The sequence below is a fragment of the Urocitellus parryii genome, chromosome 4 (genome assembly GCF_045843805.1).
Source record: "Urocitellus parryii isolate mUroPar1 chromosome 4, mUroPar1.hap1, whole genome shotgun sequence".
Taxonomy (NCBI): Eukaryota; Metazoa; Chordata; class Mammalia; order Rodentia; family Sciuridae; genus Urocitellus; species Urocitellus parryii.
Window position 1 is genome coordinate 173,420,172 of NC_135534.1, and position 14,617 is coordinate 173,434,788.

The 14,617-nt window shown below is 44.0% G+C and overlaps 1 protein-coding gene across 3 annotated transcripts in view; it reads left to right on the top strand.

Moving 5' to 3' along the window:
- Positions 1–11,669, top strand: part of Nfx1 (nuclear transcription factor, X-box binding 1) — a 67,299-nt gene extending 55,630 nt beyond the window's left edge. The window contains exons 21-25 of one of the 3 annotated variants that reach the window (XR_013343439.1): positions 371–437; positions 1,093–1,238; positions 2,037–2,141; positions 3,391–5,260; positions 8,217–11,669. Coding sequence is in view for 1 of the 3 variants with exons in the window: in XM_077797052.1 (XP_077653178.1) it covers positions 371–437; positions 1,093–1,238; positions 2,037–2,141; positions 3,391–3,463 (391 nt within the window). In the remaining 2 variants the exon portion in view is untranslated. Of the gene's footprint in view, positions 1–370; positions 438–1,092; positions 1,239–2,036; positions 2,142–3,390; positions 7,936–8,216 lie in introns of those variants that run through there. The other 2 variants (XR_013343440.1, XM_077797052.1) reach the window with 2 other exon arrangements.
- Positions 11,670–14,617: the final 2,948 nt, after the last annotated feature.

Sequence of the window (14,617 nt, forward strand, 5' to 3'; positions counted from 1 at the left end):
ATTACATGATTCTTACTTGGGTCAGTAGTAGTTCTTTTTCTCCTGTTTCCTGGTGCTCTGATGGCTATGTCTCCTCCTTTCTCTTCTCATATTTGTTCATATTCATTCACACACTCTCTCTCTCTCTCTCTCTCTCTCTCTCTCTCTCTCTCTCTCTCTCTCTCTCTCTCTCTCTCTCCCCCTCCCTCCCTCCCTCCCTCCTTCCCTCCCTCCCTCTCTCCCTTTATCATGGCCGTCTGCTATCTGACAGTTCCTGATTTCTTTTCTGCCAGCATTGTACATTGTATGTACTTTGTAGGCAGAGGGTGAGCAGAAGGGATTCCTGGAAGAACCGAAACAAACAAAATTAACTGGTGGTTTCTCATTTCAGGAAGGACTTAAAGTTTGTCAGTGATGTTGAGAAGGAAATGGAAACCCTTGTGGAGGCTGTGAATAAGGTGAAGTCAAAACATCCAACTGGACATTCCTCTAAGGCCAGCTTGATAAGAGATCAAGTCCTAGAAACACCATCAGCCTAGAGTAGTTAATTCATAGTTTGCTTGAGGATTATAATCTTTCCCCAAAACCCAGGCATTATAACATCCATGGAAGCTTGTCCAGGTTCAGTCATTGCAGAAAATAATATGCAGTCAAATTAAATGCTAATAAAAATCACAGCTCAGTGCCTCAGAGGGGGTGAAGAAACTCTGGACAAGGAATGATAGTCACATGACTAAGCAGAATATTTAGAACTCCTGCAAGGCCCTCAGATCTCAGAGGGCTGTGTGTGTTAGATAGCACACTCCTTCTTTGTTACTCCAAAGTCAGGACAGAAACTCTTAGATAAAGATAAAACTTTGTATGACTAATGCTCAAAGAGTAATAGCAGGTAAACTCCTTAAAAAGAGGCCCAAAGCCATGTGCAGTTGCGCACCACTGTAATCTCAGGACTCGAGTAGTTGATTGAGGCAGGAGGATCACAAATTCAAGGGCATCAGCCACTTAGCAAGACCCTAACTCAAAATAAAAAGGAGCTATATCCCCAGCCCAGTTATAAGCATTTTCTATTTTTAAGATGATGTTATCAATCAGTTATCTATTTCCTCAATATAGGGAAAGATTAGTAAGAAAAGCCACAGCTTCCCTCCCATGAACAGAGACCACCGCCGGATCATCCATGACTTGGCCCAAGTTTATGGTCTGGAGAGCGTGAGCTATGACAGTGAACCAAAGCGCAACGTTGTAGTCACTGCCATCAGGTAGGTTGATCTGACTGTCACGGGAAGAACTCAGCAAGGCAAACGGGACCCAGGAGGCAGGATCTATTGGGACTTGCTTTCCTTTTGTCTCTTCCTTTTGGAAGAATAAAAGGGAAAGCTACTTTGCTGGGCCAGCCTTTCATTATGATCTGAAGATCTGAACCAGAGTGTGAATTCCATGCTTCATTCCATAAGGCACATATACCCAAAGACTCATGTGTGCCCTAATCTATGGAAGATGCTAGAGGATTTATTTCTGTAGGTAGAGGGAACAGACCTTGGGGGCCTAAAGGTATGCCTTTTCATCATATCTGTCCCTTTTCCCTTCTGTCTTTTATTCCTCTGTCCCTCCCTGGCATCATCTTCCTACCATGAGAGAAATAGAACAAATGCCAGACTCTGATTCAAGGCATACCATGTGAACAGTATTTTACCATCAAAGGAAACTTAGGCAGTAGTATGAGGCAGAAGGGGAAAGGGAGGACCTAAGTTGGGTCTGGAAATATAGCTTTTCTAGCATGTGCAGTTCTCCAGCATCACAAAAAATTTTTAAAAAGAACCCAAGGGAGTCAGAATTTCCCAAGGAAGAATAGTGAAGTGTAACATGAGGCAACAGGCCCAGCAGGGGTAGGTGGAAGAGATGGGGTTGAATGCAAGTAACCATGCCCAAGAGAAGACAGGTCATAGTAGAGAGTGCTCAGCAATTATAATGCCAAAGTCACAAACTGAGTTTCTGAATGTCTGCTTATCTGTACAAGTGATCCTCTTTGTTCATTACTGTGTTTTTTGACTCTTCAGGGGGAAGTCCATTTGTCCGCCTACCACACTGACAGGTGTGCTTGAAAGGGAAATGCAGATACGACCTCCACCACCAATTCCTCATCACAGACAGCAGACAGACAAGTAAGAATTCTTCAGCTGTTTCCAAAGGGACCTGGCTGGTAGAGACACCATCAGGCGCTGAACTGGCCTGGGCTGCACCAGCCACTACTGGCCTCTCTGGGCTTGGCCTTAAGGTGCCATGTTCAAATATATAAGGTTTATTTGGCTATCAGACACATTTGTTTAAGCCGCAGAAGACAAGTTTGATGTTTGTAATGCCAGTTTCACTCCAGGGAGTACAGTGACTGGACATAATTTCCACAATATAGGTAAAAAATGGATTTAGTCTGTCATACCTAATGATTTAGAACTGGAACATCACATAATTAACAATAGTCACTCTGGAGATGAAAGTGGGATTGGGGGTAAGAGTTGGGCAGTGAAGAGGGTGAGTGGGGACTTCCACATTTTGTTGTCTACTTCTAAGTGGCTTGAATTATTTTTACCACAAAAACACATTCGTGATTTAAAGAAGAAAACAAGTTGGCAAGTAGCAAGTCTGCCAGATGTTTTCTCAAACAGGAGCAGGGAAAGAGCATATCCTTGCTCTCTTCCTCTCCTTTGTCAAGAGGGGAGCCCAGCTGCCCCATTATGACCAAGGCAGCATGTCTGAAAGTTACTCTGAAACCTAGAGAGTCTCTACTCCTTTCTGGCCTTCCACTCAGAAGTCCTAGCAGTAACTCTTCTGTACTTCCTGCACAAAACCTCTGGAAGGATAATAAGAGCAGTTTATAGAGTCACCATGAGGGTCAGAGCAATTGGTGTTTCTGTGTCTCAGCCTCAGCCAAGGGCCATGTAGCTCCATAGAGCCAGCTCCTCTCTACCCCTGGAAACCAAGCAGCCTGGACTCTGATGAACACTGTTCATTAGCCTACCTTTTTTTTTTTTTTTTTTTTAAACTTGTGTGATTTTCCTATAAAACTACTATGGAAGGCCAGACATGGCAGCACATGCCGGTGATTCCAGCCAACATGGTAGGCTAAGAAAGGAGGATAGCAAGCTCAAGGCTTCAACAACTTACAACTTAGTGAGACCCTGTCTCTAAATTTAAAAAAAAAAAAAAGGACTGGGAATGTGGTCCAATCCCCAGTGCAAAAAAAAAAAAAAAAAACACCTGTGTACCCACACCAAATTTCAATAACAACCAGCTGGCATTTGCTTCTCTATCTTATCAAAGCTTCACAAGTGGCTAATCTGCTGATCCTTAACTTTCTGAAGTCTCTTTCCCCCAAAGAAGAAAAGATTGATTGTTCTTTTGTTTGCTTTTCAGGAATCCTGGAAGCAGTAATTTACAGAAGATAGCAAAGGAGCCAGTAATTGACTACTTTGATGTCCAGGACTGAGATCAAGATGCACTTAGATAAAAGAATAATTAGATGTAGTAGAGACTTATTTGCCAGCAGATAAATCATGCTTGTTCCTCACTGCCTGGCAGACCACAGCCTCATGTGCTGTCTTGTACTGATACATCCAAGCATGAGTGTTTCAGAAATCCCCTTGTCTATTCCTACATGTATAAAGTGTTTCACTATGGCCAGATCTCTGATTGTATGGTCACTAGGTTTTCAGTGATATATTTAAAGAGTCTCTTCAAATCATCACTGTGATTGCTCTGAGGGTTGGGGGAATATTGGGTTTTATTTGAACAAATCAGAATTTTTGCCCAAAACTGGCTTCATGGCACTTAGTCATAGTTTCAGTTTTCCCAGTTGTTCCTCCTCCTGAAAATGCTTGCAACATCAGATAGATCTCTGCAAATTCTCAGCCTGAAATACCAAATATAAATTCGTATACCAAATTTGAAATCACTCCTGTCATCTTAAACCTAACCATCTTTCCTAAGTCTTACTGTATTTTGCCAAAAGCTGTCTTGGAGCTATCTAGATGAACTTCTTTTTAATGTTTCCTAATACTGTCAGTTCTAGACCTACAAGAAAGTCAGGTTACTTTATAGAATTCCATTTTCTCAAGTTCCTGATGCTTCTTATACCACATCACTGAGCCTGTCCAGTGACAGTTTAGCCATCTCCCATAATAAAGGGCGTAGAACAAGCTTTTCCTTTTACCAGATTCACACTGTGGCCTCTATGAACTGACTAGTGTAATCCTAACTCCTCTCTGGTTGATAAAGAGTCTCATATAGACAACTGTCCTGCATTGCTTTTTCCTAGGCCTTCAACAGCCATGTTGATTTTCTCTGAGCTCTGGACCTCTGAATATTCAAAGAAGTATGTGGATAGTCCAGAGCTTATGCCCAGAAGCCCACTGGAGGCATTCTTCAGGCTCCTTTAAAGCAGGTGTGTCAACAGTTAAATTAATTTGGCCCCCTTTGCATTGGTAACCCTCTAGTATGGAGACCAGATTTCCAGCAGCTTCCTTCTGCTTCAAAACAAACCTTGATCCCCAGAGCAGCAGAAGGAAATTTGAGATGTGAAATTTCAAATTCAGGCATTTTTGTAAGAAGAGCAGGGTTTCCCTTTGGTCCTCACCCAACCTACTTTGAAAGGTTGAGGTATAGCATGGCAACAGACAACTGGAAAGAAATGACAGAAAAAAACAAAACTTCCTCTCTTTGGGCCCATTTAGCATAAGGTCTGTGACCCTACACACAACAGAAATACCACAAGCATCTGTTAGGTCTTTAAAGTGGTGGATTAGGTGGGTGAACTCTGTGAAGGCATCTCAGAATCAGCAGGAGGCAAGAGGTCTGACTTCAGGTTCTAGCTCTGCTACACAACTTGCCACTTGATGGAGTGGAAGTTTCACCTACCTCATCAGGGTTGTGAGGATTAAATGAATAGCAGCTGTGGAAGTGCCTGATCCATCAGAGGAACTCAAAGTTCATGAAAATTACATTTGGTATCTGAAAAAATTGGTAAACATTTCTCCATAATGCTATCCAAATAAAGGGATGGAATGCCTGCCAGGCTGCTCCTTATGAATGGCTGCATGTTTTCCAGATGCCACTTGTGTATTGGGACTACGAGAGGCAGATGTTCCGGGGCTTGAGGAAGAATTGTTCAGATTGGGATGAGACTGTAAAGGTAGATGTGTGTCAGCTGATGAGAACCACTGATGAACTCTAAGTAGAACAGCATGGCCAAATTCCTAATCCAGAGCAGCAGTCAGCAAATATTTCTGTAAGCAACTAGAGTAATAGACGTGCAACTTACAGTTTCTGTTAACAACTAGACAACTCTGCCATTGTGTGAACACAGCCATAGATAGTACATAATCTCACCTTACTTAGAATCACGTTTAGGGGGCTAGGGTTGTAGCTCAGTGGTGGAACGCTTGCCTAGCATGTGTGAGGCACATAAATAAAATAAATGTCCAGGGGCTGGGGCTATAGCTCAGTAGTAGAGCACTTGCCTAACATGTGTGAGGCACTGAGTTTGATCCTTAGCACTACATAAAAATAAATAAAGGCATTCTGTACATCTATAACTACAAAAAGATTTTAAAAAAAAATAAAGGTCCATCAACAACTAAAAAAATTTAAAAGGAAAATCACTTGTAACTTATATATGTTACAAAATATACTTTTTACTTTTTGCCAGCCATTTAAAAATTGTAGGGCAGGGCATATAGCTCAGTGGTAGAACACTTGCCTGGTTGCATGAAGCTTCCATCCCCCAGCCCTGGTGGGGGACAGGGAAAAACATGAGGATATTTGGGTTAGGATGTAGCTCAGTGGAACAGCACTTGCCTGGCATGCATAAGGCACTGGGTTCAATCCCTATCACCACAAATAAGATTTTTAAATTGTGAATTACATTCTTAGCTCATGGGTTGTGCAAAAAAAAGGCAGCAGGCTAGATTTTTTTTTTTTTTTTTTTTTTCATATCGGGGATTGAACCCAGGGGCACTTAACCACTGAGCCACATCCCCAGACCTTTTTAATATTTTATTAGAGACGGGGTCTCGCTACATTGCTGAGGCTAGCTTTGAAGTCATGATCTCCTGCCTCAGCCTCCCCAGCTATTGGGATTACTGCCAACACAACTGGCTAGCAAGCTTGATTTGACCATGGACCTTATATTACTACCCTGTTCTAGAGAAGCCTCTTAGGCAAAAGTGTGTGAAAAGGATCAGAGGGCAGTTTTGATATATGAAGCAGAACCAAGAGGCTGCAGAGGTGATCCAGAGGTCCAGATAAAAGAGGATGAGGGTGATAAGATTTGACCCTGCAAAGAAGAGATTCAGATCAGGGAGTTAGGATATGATGCCTGGGGTCTGCAGGGGAACCAGCCCCCTTCTGAGCTCCAAGGGAGCCCCAGGCCACTTCAGCAAGGGAATATTGTTTCTCATATGTCTGGCTGATTCTTCACTGCACAAGCAGTCTTGAATACAATTTTACACTTGGATCCTGTGTTTTAAGGGAATCTGTGGACCAGGATCCCACACCATTGCTTCTTGAGAATCAGGTCCTGTCTTCTCCCCCTTCCAGTTCTACACTTTCTTAACAGGATTTCTTTCATGGGTCAGAATTTTCCAGAAACCAAACTCTTATCTCTGGAATTCCCTCTGGCTTGTCTTGCAGGACTGGCTCCTCTCAGCAGCAGTGCCAGTCTGATGCAATGGGTGGGACAGCTGATGGAGGACTGGAAATGAAGCAGGCCTTCCTGATTGCAGGATCTTCCTGAAACAGCTCTGGATCCTGTCCTAGCCAGGCCTGAGAACAGACCAGGGAGGGGAAAATAGAATGTCAGACTTGAGGGAAATGCAAAGTCCAAGTAATTGGGTCCTGTAGATTTAAGATTGGGGGTGGGGGGTGCCCTTCCTATGATGCTGGCCTTCTTGCTTCATGCCTGAAAGCCTGGGGACCTTGTTTCCTAAGAGAACCTTGCCAGGTTACCTCTTCATTAGTCTACTCACCCACAACCCAAGGGAAAGTTCTGCCTCCCAAACCCCAGACAGCTTTAGCATGGATGTCCCATACTGTCTTCCATGGCCTTTAGAGTGCGAGGATCCCCAGGAGATTCTCAAAGCCACTCTGACCCCTCTACCGACAAAGGCTAATCCAAGAAGAGACATGCCACATTAGGCCTTGTGTTTGCCAACCTAGAAGCATCCTGTACCAGGAGGGAGATGAGTCCTCAGAAAATTGAGTTGTTTGCCTCTCTGACGTCTGCAAACAGAGCTCATGTGGAAGTTCTGCCCATGACCAGGTTTGCCCTGAGCTCAGGCTTTATGAGGTTGCTTTTTCTGATGCACAGCCTCCTGGAAAACCTGAGAAAAAGCTAAATATATAGAATTTCTGTCTTGCTGCCTCAATTCTCTCCTTGGGCGGTTTCTGCATCTGAGGTAATGGGTCCTGCCCATGTGCTGCCCTGAGCTATCTTGAGGGTAACACTTGGGTCATAAAGATCAAGAGAGTCTCCCCATGCCACATGGCATCAGCATAGTCAAGCCTCAAGCCTATACCAGGACAGCCTCAGCAAGTAACTACTAGGGGTCAGGGAAGGAACAACAGTAGTCAACTGCCTTGGCAAGGACAGTAGCTTTCAGTCACCTCACCATGTACTCACTTCACCCAACATGAGTGAGTCAAGTCCTCAACTACTCACACTTGTCCAGGAGTCTCTTCTAAAAGTAGATAACAGTTATAGAGAACATAGAAGGTACTCAACACAGTGCCTTCTATGTTCTTTTTCATTCCTCAAAGCCCCAGAAAGTATTGTTTGAAACCCCTTCACTAGTGGGGAGAGTTAGATCACTTACCCAGCTCACTCAGTGGACAACTGAGGATCTGAAATTCCTACTGAACTCCTGTATCTTCTCGCGCCAAGCAGAGGCAACTTAGACAGCTCATTTGGAGTCCCTGGAGCAAGATGGCCCAGGTCAGGTCAAATGGGAACAAAGCTTATATCTATGACCCCAAGCAGAATAACCAGAGGATAGGACTTTTCCCACAATGACCACTAGGGTGCAGTATGGATCCCCAAACCAGATGGGTGGGGGAGTGTTCACATTGCCTCAGGAAAACTATTTATTTAAAACATTTGAGTGGCATTTATAACCAGTGTATTTAAAATTTATCACATTTGCATTCCTTTTTTTAATACTGCCTTCTCTCTACTTGTTGGTGTACAGAACATAGGCACAGGGGAAAAACATAAGGCATGCAGATATCTGAAGGAAGACTATTCCAGACAGAGAGAACAGCCATTGCAAAGGTTCTACAGTGGAAACATGCACCGTGAAGGAACAGCAAGGCCATCGGGCTGTAGGGGAGAGTAGCAGGGATCAGAAAGGTAACAATTTGTTGGTGTCAGGCCTTGTCAGCCACTGGAAGATTTAGGACAAGAAAGATCTCACACATTTTTAAAAATAATCATCTAGCTTCTGTATTGAGACTAGATGCCTGGGCAAGGGAAGAGGTTTAGGAAAACCATCAGAAGACCACTGCTGTAGGGCTGGGGATATGGCTCAGTGGTAGAGCATTTACCTGTCATGCATGAGGCCCTGGATTTGATCCCTAGCACTGGAGAGGTGGAAAAAAAAAAAAGAAGATGATCACTGCTGAAATCAGACAATAGTGACTTGAGCTGGGGTGGTGAAAGTGGTTGTATTCTGGATACATTTGCAGGTAACACCTAAGAGATTTACTGACATGTGGGATAGTGGGATGTGAGAGAGAGGAGTCAGGAATGACTTCAAAGTTTTTGGCCTGAGCAGTTAGAAGACTGAATTTGCCATTTACTGAGATAGGAAAGAATGTGGGAGGAGCAGGTTTGGGGGATGAAAATCTGTCCGGTAGGTGGTTGTACATGGGAGTCTGAAGTCTGGAGTTTGGACTGGGCTAGAGATCTAATTTGGGGATCTGTTGCATATAATGGTATTTAAAGGCTGATGAGATCATAACTGGAGGGCAGGGAAAGAGAAGAGGCACAAGGACTAAGCCCTGAACCTTCTATCATCAAGGGGACAGGGAGCTGAGAATAGGGTGGAAGAGCTGAGGAGTGGCGCCTCCATCCACTGTCTGCCTTGCTTCCTATTCTACCATGGCTCTCTGCTTCTGCAGCACACCCACCTCATGTCCCTGGTAAACAAGAGTGGCCTGGTGCATCATCTTTTCTTTGCTATCCCCTGACCTAGAGCCAGAGGCCAAGACAAATATGAGGGAATGACAGAATGGAGGCAGGAACACATTCTTCAAGGGCCTGGCAGGGCTCATCCCATGACCTGTTGCAGCCCTCATCTGAGGAATTCTGCTTATCAGCCTTATTGGGTCCCTGGAGACTCAGTTCAAGATTTATGGCCTCAAGTGTGCCTGGGTGTATGTGGCTCTGAGTTTTGTGTCTTCTCCCTCAATCCCTGACCCAGCCTACAGCCTCCACTCACCCAGTCCTCCCCCAGGACCCAGAGTAACTTCTACAGATGCCCTCTAGCACTTCTACCTTGGCCCCTGGACACAAACAAGAATCCCAGGACTGTGAACTCTTGCAAACTCCACCCAGCCTTGCTACATCACATGGTAATGCTAGTGGCAGAATTAAACCGGAAGCACTTCACTTTCACTGAACTTCATTATCCATGATCCTCCTTTACAGGTAAAGAAATTAAGGCCTAGAAAGGTTAAATAATCCACGCAAAGTTCAGTGGTAGACATTGAAGTGTTAGATTGTTTTAAATTTGGGAAGTTTTATTGTTTTTTGTTACTGTTTTGTTTGTTTGCTTTAGGACAGGGTCTCCCAATATTGCCAAGGCTGACCTCAAACTCCTGGGCTCAAGCAATCTAATCCTCTTGCTTTAGCCTCCTTAGTAGCTGGAACTATTCACATGCACCACTGCACCTGGTTATTCTTTTGTTTTGTTTTTAGTTGTTGTTGGACTTTTTTTTTTTTTTTTAATGTGGTGCTGAGAATCAAAACCAGTGCCTCATTCATGCTAAGCAAGTTCTCTACCACTGAGCCACAACCCAGCCCCTGCACCTGGTCGTTATTTCCTAAGTGTTTTATTGTTATTTTCACTGTTCCTATGTGTTATTTGTACCCTTGCTTACAAAATATATTTCACAATTTAAAACCAAACAAACTAGTTAAGGTCACATCTTCAGGTACCAGGTTAATGCACAGGCTTCAGAGACACATTGATAAGGCTAGAGTCCCCTGTACGGCCCATCTCTCTAGCTTCCTTATAAGATGGGCCTGACGACATGAAGATACAAGAGGGTGCATAGTGCTAACAGCAAACATATATACTCCCCTGTCTTCATGCAGCTCTGTAAAATGAGATTATTATCCCATCTTAACTGAGGTCATATGGCTAGTAAGTGGCAGAGTAGATGTTTGAATCCAGGCAGGCTGGCTTCGGTGTATTCAGCATAAGCCCCTGCTATATGCAGAATGGCTGAGATCACTATGCTCTACTGTTCCCACTCTAAGACCAGCGTTGAAATGGGTGTGGAGCCAAAATTGGGCTGCACTTTTGGGAGTGGCCACAGCTTTATGAGCCCTAGGGCTGAGCCTAAAATGGTTGCTGCTACCTAAACTTCAGGAACCCATCTGAAAGAGGAAATTGTAAAACCAGCCAGATCAGGGTACTGCTATTTTTCCTTAGAAGCCCTAGGAGAAAGAGAGAGTGAGCCAGACAGGGAATAAAAGGGTCTTGGCCAAGCTGAGATCACCAGGCAGAGGATCAAACCTTTGCAAAACCTTGGAAGGGTCTTACCTGGGACTAGGAGTTGTTCCTGTCCCATTGCTATCCCCATCTCAGCTGGAGAAGGGGCAGGATGGAGAGGGATCATAGCATGAGGCTACAAAGTGCCAGAAGTCAGAGCTAGGAGACCCGCAGACACTAACAGATCCAAGTTTCATTGAATAGACAGGAAACCAAGGCCCAGAGAGTGGAAGGGTACTATTCAGATCACATAACCAGTCTGTGCTGGGATTGGGAGAATGGAGGAAAGAAATGTGGGTATGTGGGGGGGTACACATTCCCAAAGCCAAGAGCAAGAACCCATAAGGTGGGCTGGGGTTGTGGCTCAGTGGTAGAGCACTTGCCAAGCATGTGTGAGGCACTGGGTTCAATTCTCAGCACCACATAAAAATAAAATAAAGATCCATCAACATCTAAAAAAATGAAAAGGAAAAAATAAAAAAAGAGCCCATGTTCTGTGATCCCCATCTCACCCATACCTGCTGCTTCCTTCCTGCACTAGGACCTGCCATTCTCTAGAGACTTCTTCCCTCACTCCTGCCCAACCCTTGTCCTCTCCTCCCCTGGGCCTGTCCTCAGTCCACCCACTCACTTCTCTGACCTCATCTTCTTCCACTTCCCACTCCCTCTTTCCCTTCCAGCTCAGCAGCCCCTCTTAACTTCCTTCTTTATGGCTTTTCACCAGCCATTTCTTCAGCTTAGCATACATTTTCCTCATGTGTTCACATGGCTCATCCTTCAGCCCCTCCAGGTCCTTCCTCAAAATCGTCTTCTCAGTGAGGCTTTCTGTTTTTCTCACTTCCCCACACTTCCCATTCCCCCTTCCTAATTTTCCTTCTTAATGTCTATCATTAGTATACCATATATTTTGCACAGGATGTGAGTTCAGTAAGAACAAGGACTTTTGTTTGTCTTCCTTGTGCCTATATCCTCAACACTAGAATGTCATCTGCCATACTGTAGGCTTTCAACCAGTGTCTGCTGAGAGAATAGGAAGACTTGCTCTGTGACTGCGGTCAGGACTCATCAGAGCCTGACATTGGGACCCGAACCTAAAATAGGTACAGGCAATAAACCTACAAGGTTGTGGCAGGGCAGTGGAAAGCAGGCAGATGGACCTATTGGCTGTCCTGCTTCTGAAACAGCAAGGAGGGCCCTGCTTCCCCCACCAAGGTTTCCTGCTCAATGTAAGTTGTTTTTGAATAATTGTTTCCACCAATGACCAAGTTCAGGAGCTGCTCACTCCTTCCCCAAGCTTTCCAGCAACCTTTACATGTACAATGGGCCTGAACTTAACTGACCTTGGGGTAGCAGAGTAAGCACCTCTTTCATTTTTGCAAGCTGAGTGCAGACAGACTGAGTGCACATGTACAGATCCCAGTGTCAAGGGAAAAACCTGGTGCTGAGAATAAAGATCAAGTGTGCAGAAATTCTGAGCTCAGTGTGCAACAGCTGACTGTGCCTGCCGGATCCCACCCCTTCTGTGTTAGCTTTGCTCCTGGTGTCCTCAGCAAACGGTTTAGGAAACCTGTCCATGCACTGTCTCCCTTGTACTCAAGCACACACCCCAATAAAGCCTCATTCAGATGGTATTGCTTGCCTCTTTGTGATTTCTATCTCAACTGAGCTAAAGAATTCTCAGATTAGCTGTTAACACTAAGAGCTGGGATCATCAGAAAGAGCTCTTCTTTGCCTTTTCATGATTTCTATCCCCAGTTGAGTGAAAAACACCCCACACTGATTAGTAACACCTCCAGAGCCACCTCCCGAGAACATGAGGATGCCAGAGTGTTTGGTGAGGGATAGAGGAGGGCAGGACCCAGAGACCTGCCTCTCATGTGATTGAAGTCTTAGGATCATGTTCCTCTGAAATATCAGGAATGAAAAAGGCCACCTCATGCTCATGGGACCACTGAAGCTGAGAGGGGAAAGGAATGCAACAGGATCAAAGAGGGAGGCCCTGTACAGCTGACTGTCAGCCCTTCCCTGATCACTGTTGGCCCTGCTTCCCCTGACTCTGTTCCTCTCAGCATGGACATCAGACATAAGCCTCTCCCCTCCATCCCTGGATTCTCTGTGATTTTAGCAGGCCCTACTTGTCACCCCCAACCCCAATCCTTTTTTTTTTTTTGGTACCAGGGATTGAACTCAGGGTTGCCTAACCAGTGAGCCACATTCCCTGCTTTTTATGTTTTATTTTGAGACTGACTTGAATTTGTGATCCTCCTGCCTCAGCCACCTCAGTTCCTGGGATTATAGGAGTGAGCCACCATGCCTAGCCCCCAGCCCCAATTCTTACACTGCAGCTATTCTTTTTTTTTTTTTTTTTTTTTTTTTTTTTTTTTTTTGTAGTGCTGGCACTCTACCAACCGAGTTATATCCCCAGCCCTCTGCAGCTATTCTTTGTGTTTTTAGATACATGACCCATGCATACAAAAATACATATCACATTTACATGATCCATACATACATAAATATATATCACCACATAACAAATTTTAAATGTTTTAGCACATCTAAACACAAGCATAACATTCATAAATTTACCTCCAGCCCCAGAACTAGAAAATTATTAAAAGCTTACAATACCTTTGAGCTCTAGGTAACACCCCTATCTCCCTGGGGAAATCATTTTTTTTTCAGCAGTATTATCACATACATGTATGTGCCCTGAAGGATATATTAATTTTTCTTGATTTTCATCTGTAAAACTGAAATCAAGCTGGGTGCACATGCCTGTAATCCCAGCAACTTGGGAAGCTGAAGACCAGCCTCAGCAACTTAGTGAGGCCGTCTCAAAATAAAAAATAAATGGGTTCAATCCCGACACCCCACAAAAAATAAATAAATAAATAAAAAGAGGGCTGGGGTTGTGGCTCAGAGGTAGAGTGCTCACCTATCATGTGTGAGGCACTGGGTTTGATCCTCAGCACCACTTAAAAATAAAATATTGTGTCCACCTCTAACTAAAAAATATTTTAAAATAAATTAATAAATAAAATAAAAAGAGTTGGGGGTGTTGGGGTTGTCGCTCAGTGGTAGAACGCTCACCTAGCACGTGTAAGGCCCTGGGTTCCATTCTCAGCACCACACAAAAACAAATAAATAAAGGTATTATGTGTAACTACAACTAAAAAGTGTTTAAAAAAAAAAAAAAGTTGGGGATGTGGCTCAGTCGCTAAGCACCAGTGGGTTCAATCCTCAATCCCCAAAAAACTGGAATCATATTGTATAGAGTCTACTATATTGCTTTCTGTGCCTTCAAATGTTCTCCATATTGTTACAGGTACCTGTTGTGCCTTAATTTTCTTTGTTGTATAATATTCTGTTATTGGTGATTGTATAGCAACATGTATATCTCTTCCTCTATTGGTGGACATCTGAGTTGCTATCAGTGCTTCTTGACCACCCAACTTGTGCCCTGCTCCCTGACTCTCCTTTCACTCTTCCATGAAACATTACATCTCCACAAAGCCATGAATCTCTACCTTTAGCTCTCTTCTGAGATCCAGACCACATAAAAGGCTCAACTGCAATTATTGAGCACTTACTTGGCGCAGCACTGTTTTTCAGCATTTTACATGTATTAGCACATTTAGCATGGTAAGTTATACTCTTATCCTCATTTACAAATAAGAAGATCATCAAGCTGGGGTTTTGGCTCAGTGGCCGTGGGTTCGATCCTCAGCACTACATAAAAAATAAATAAAAACAAATAAGAAGATCAAGACCCAGAGAGATTAATTTGCCCAAGATATCACACGTCTCTCACCCACCCCCCTCAAGTGCCATAGGCAACTCAAATGTCTGTGATGTTACTTATCTTCCTTTCC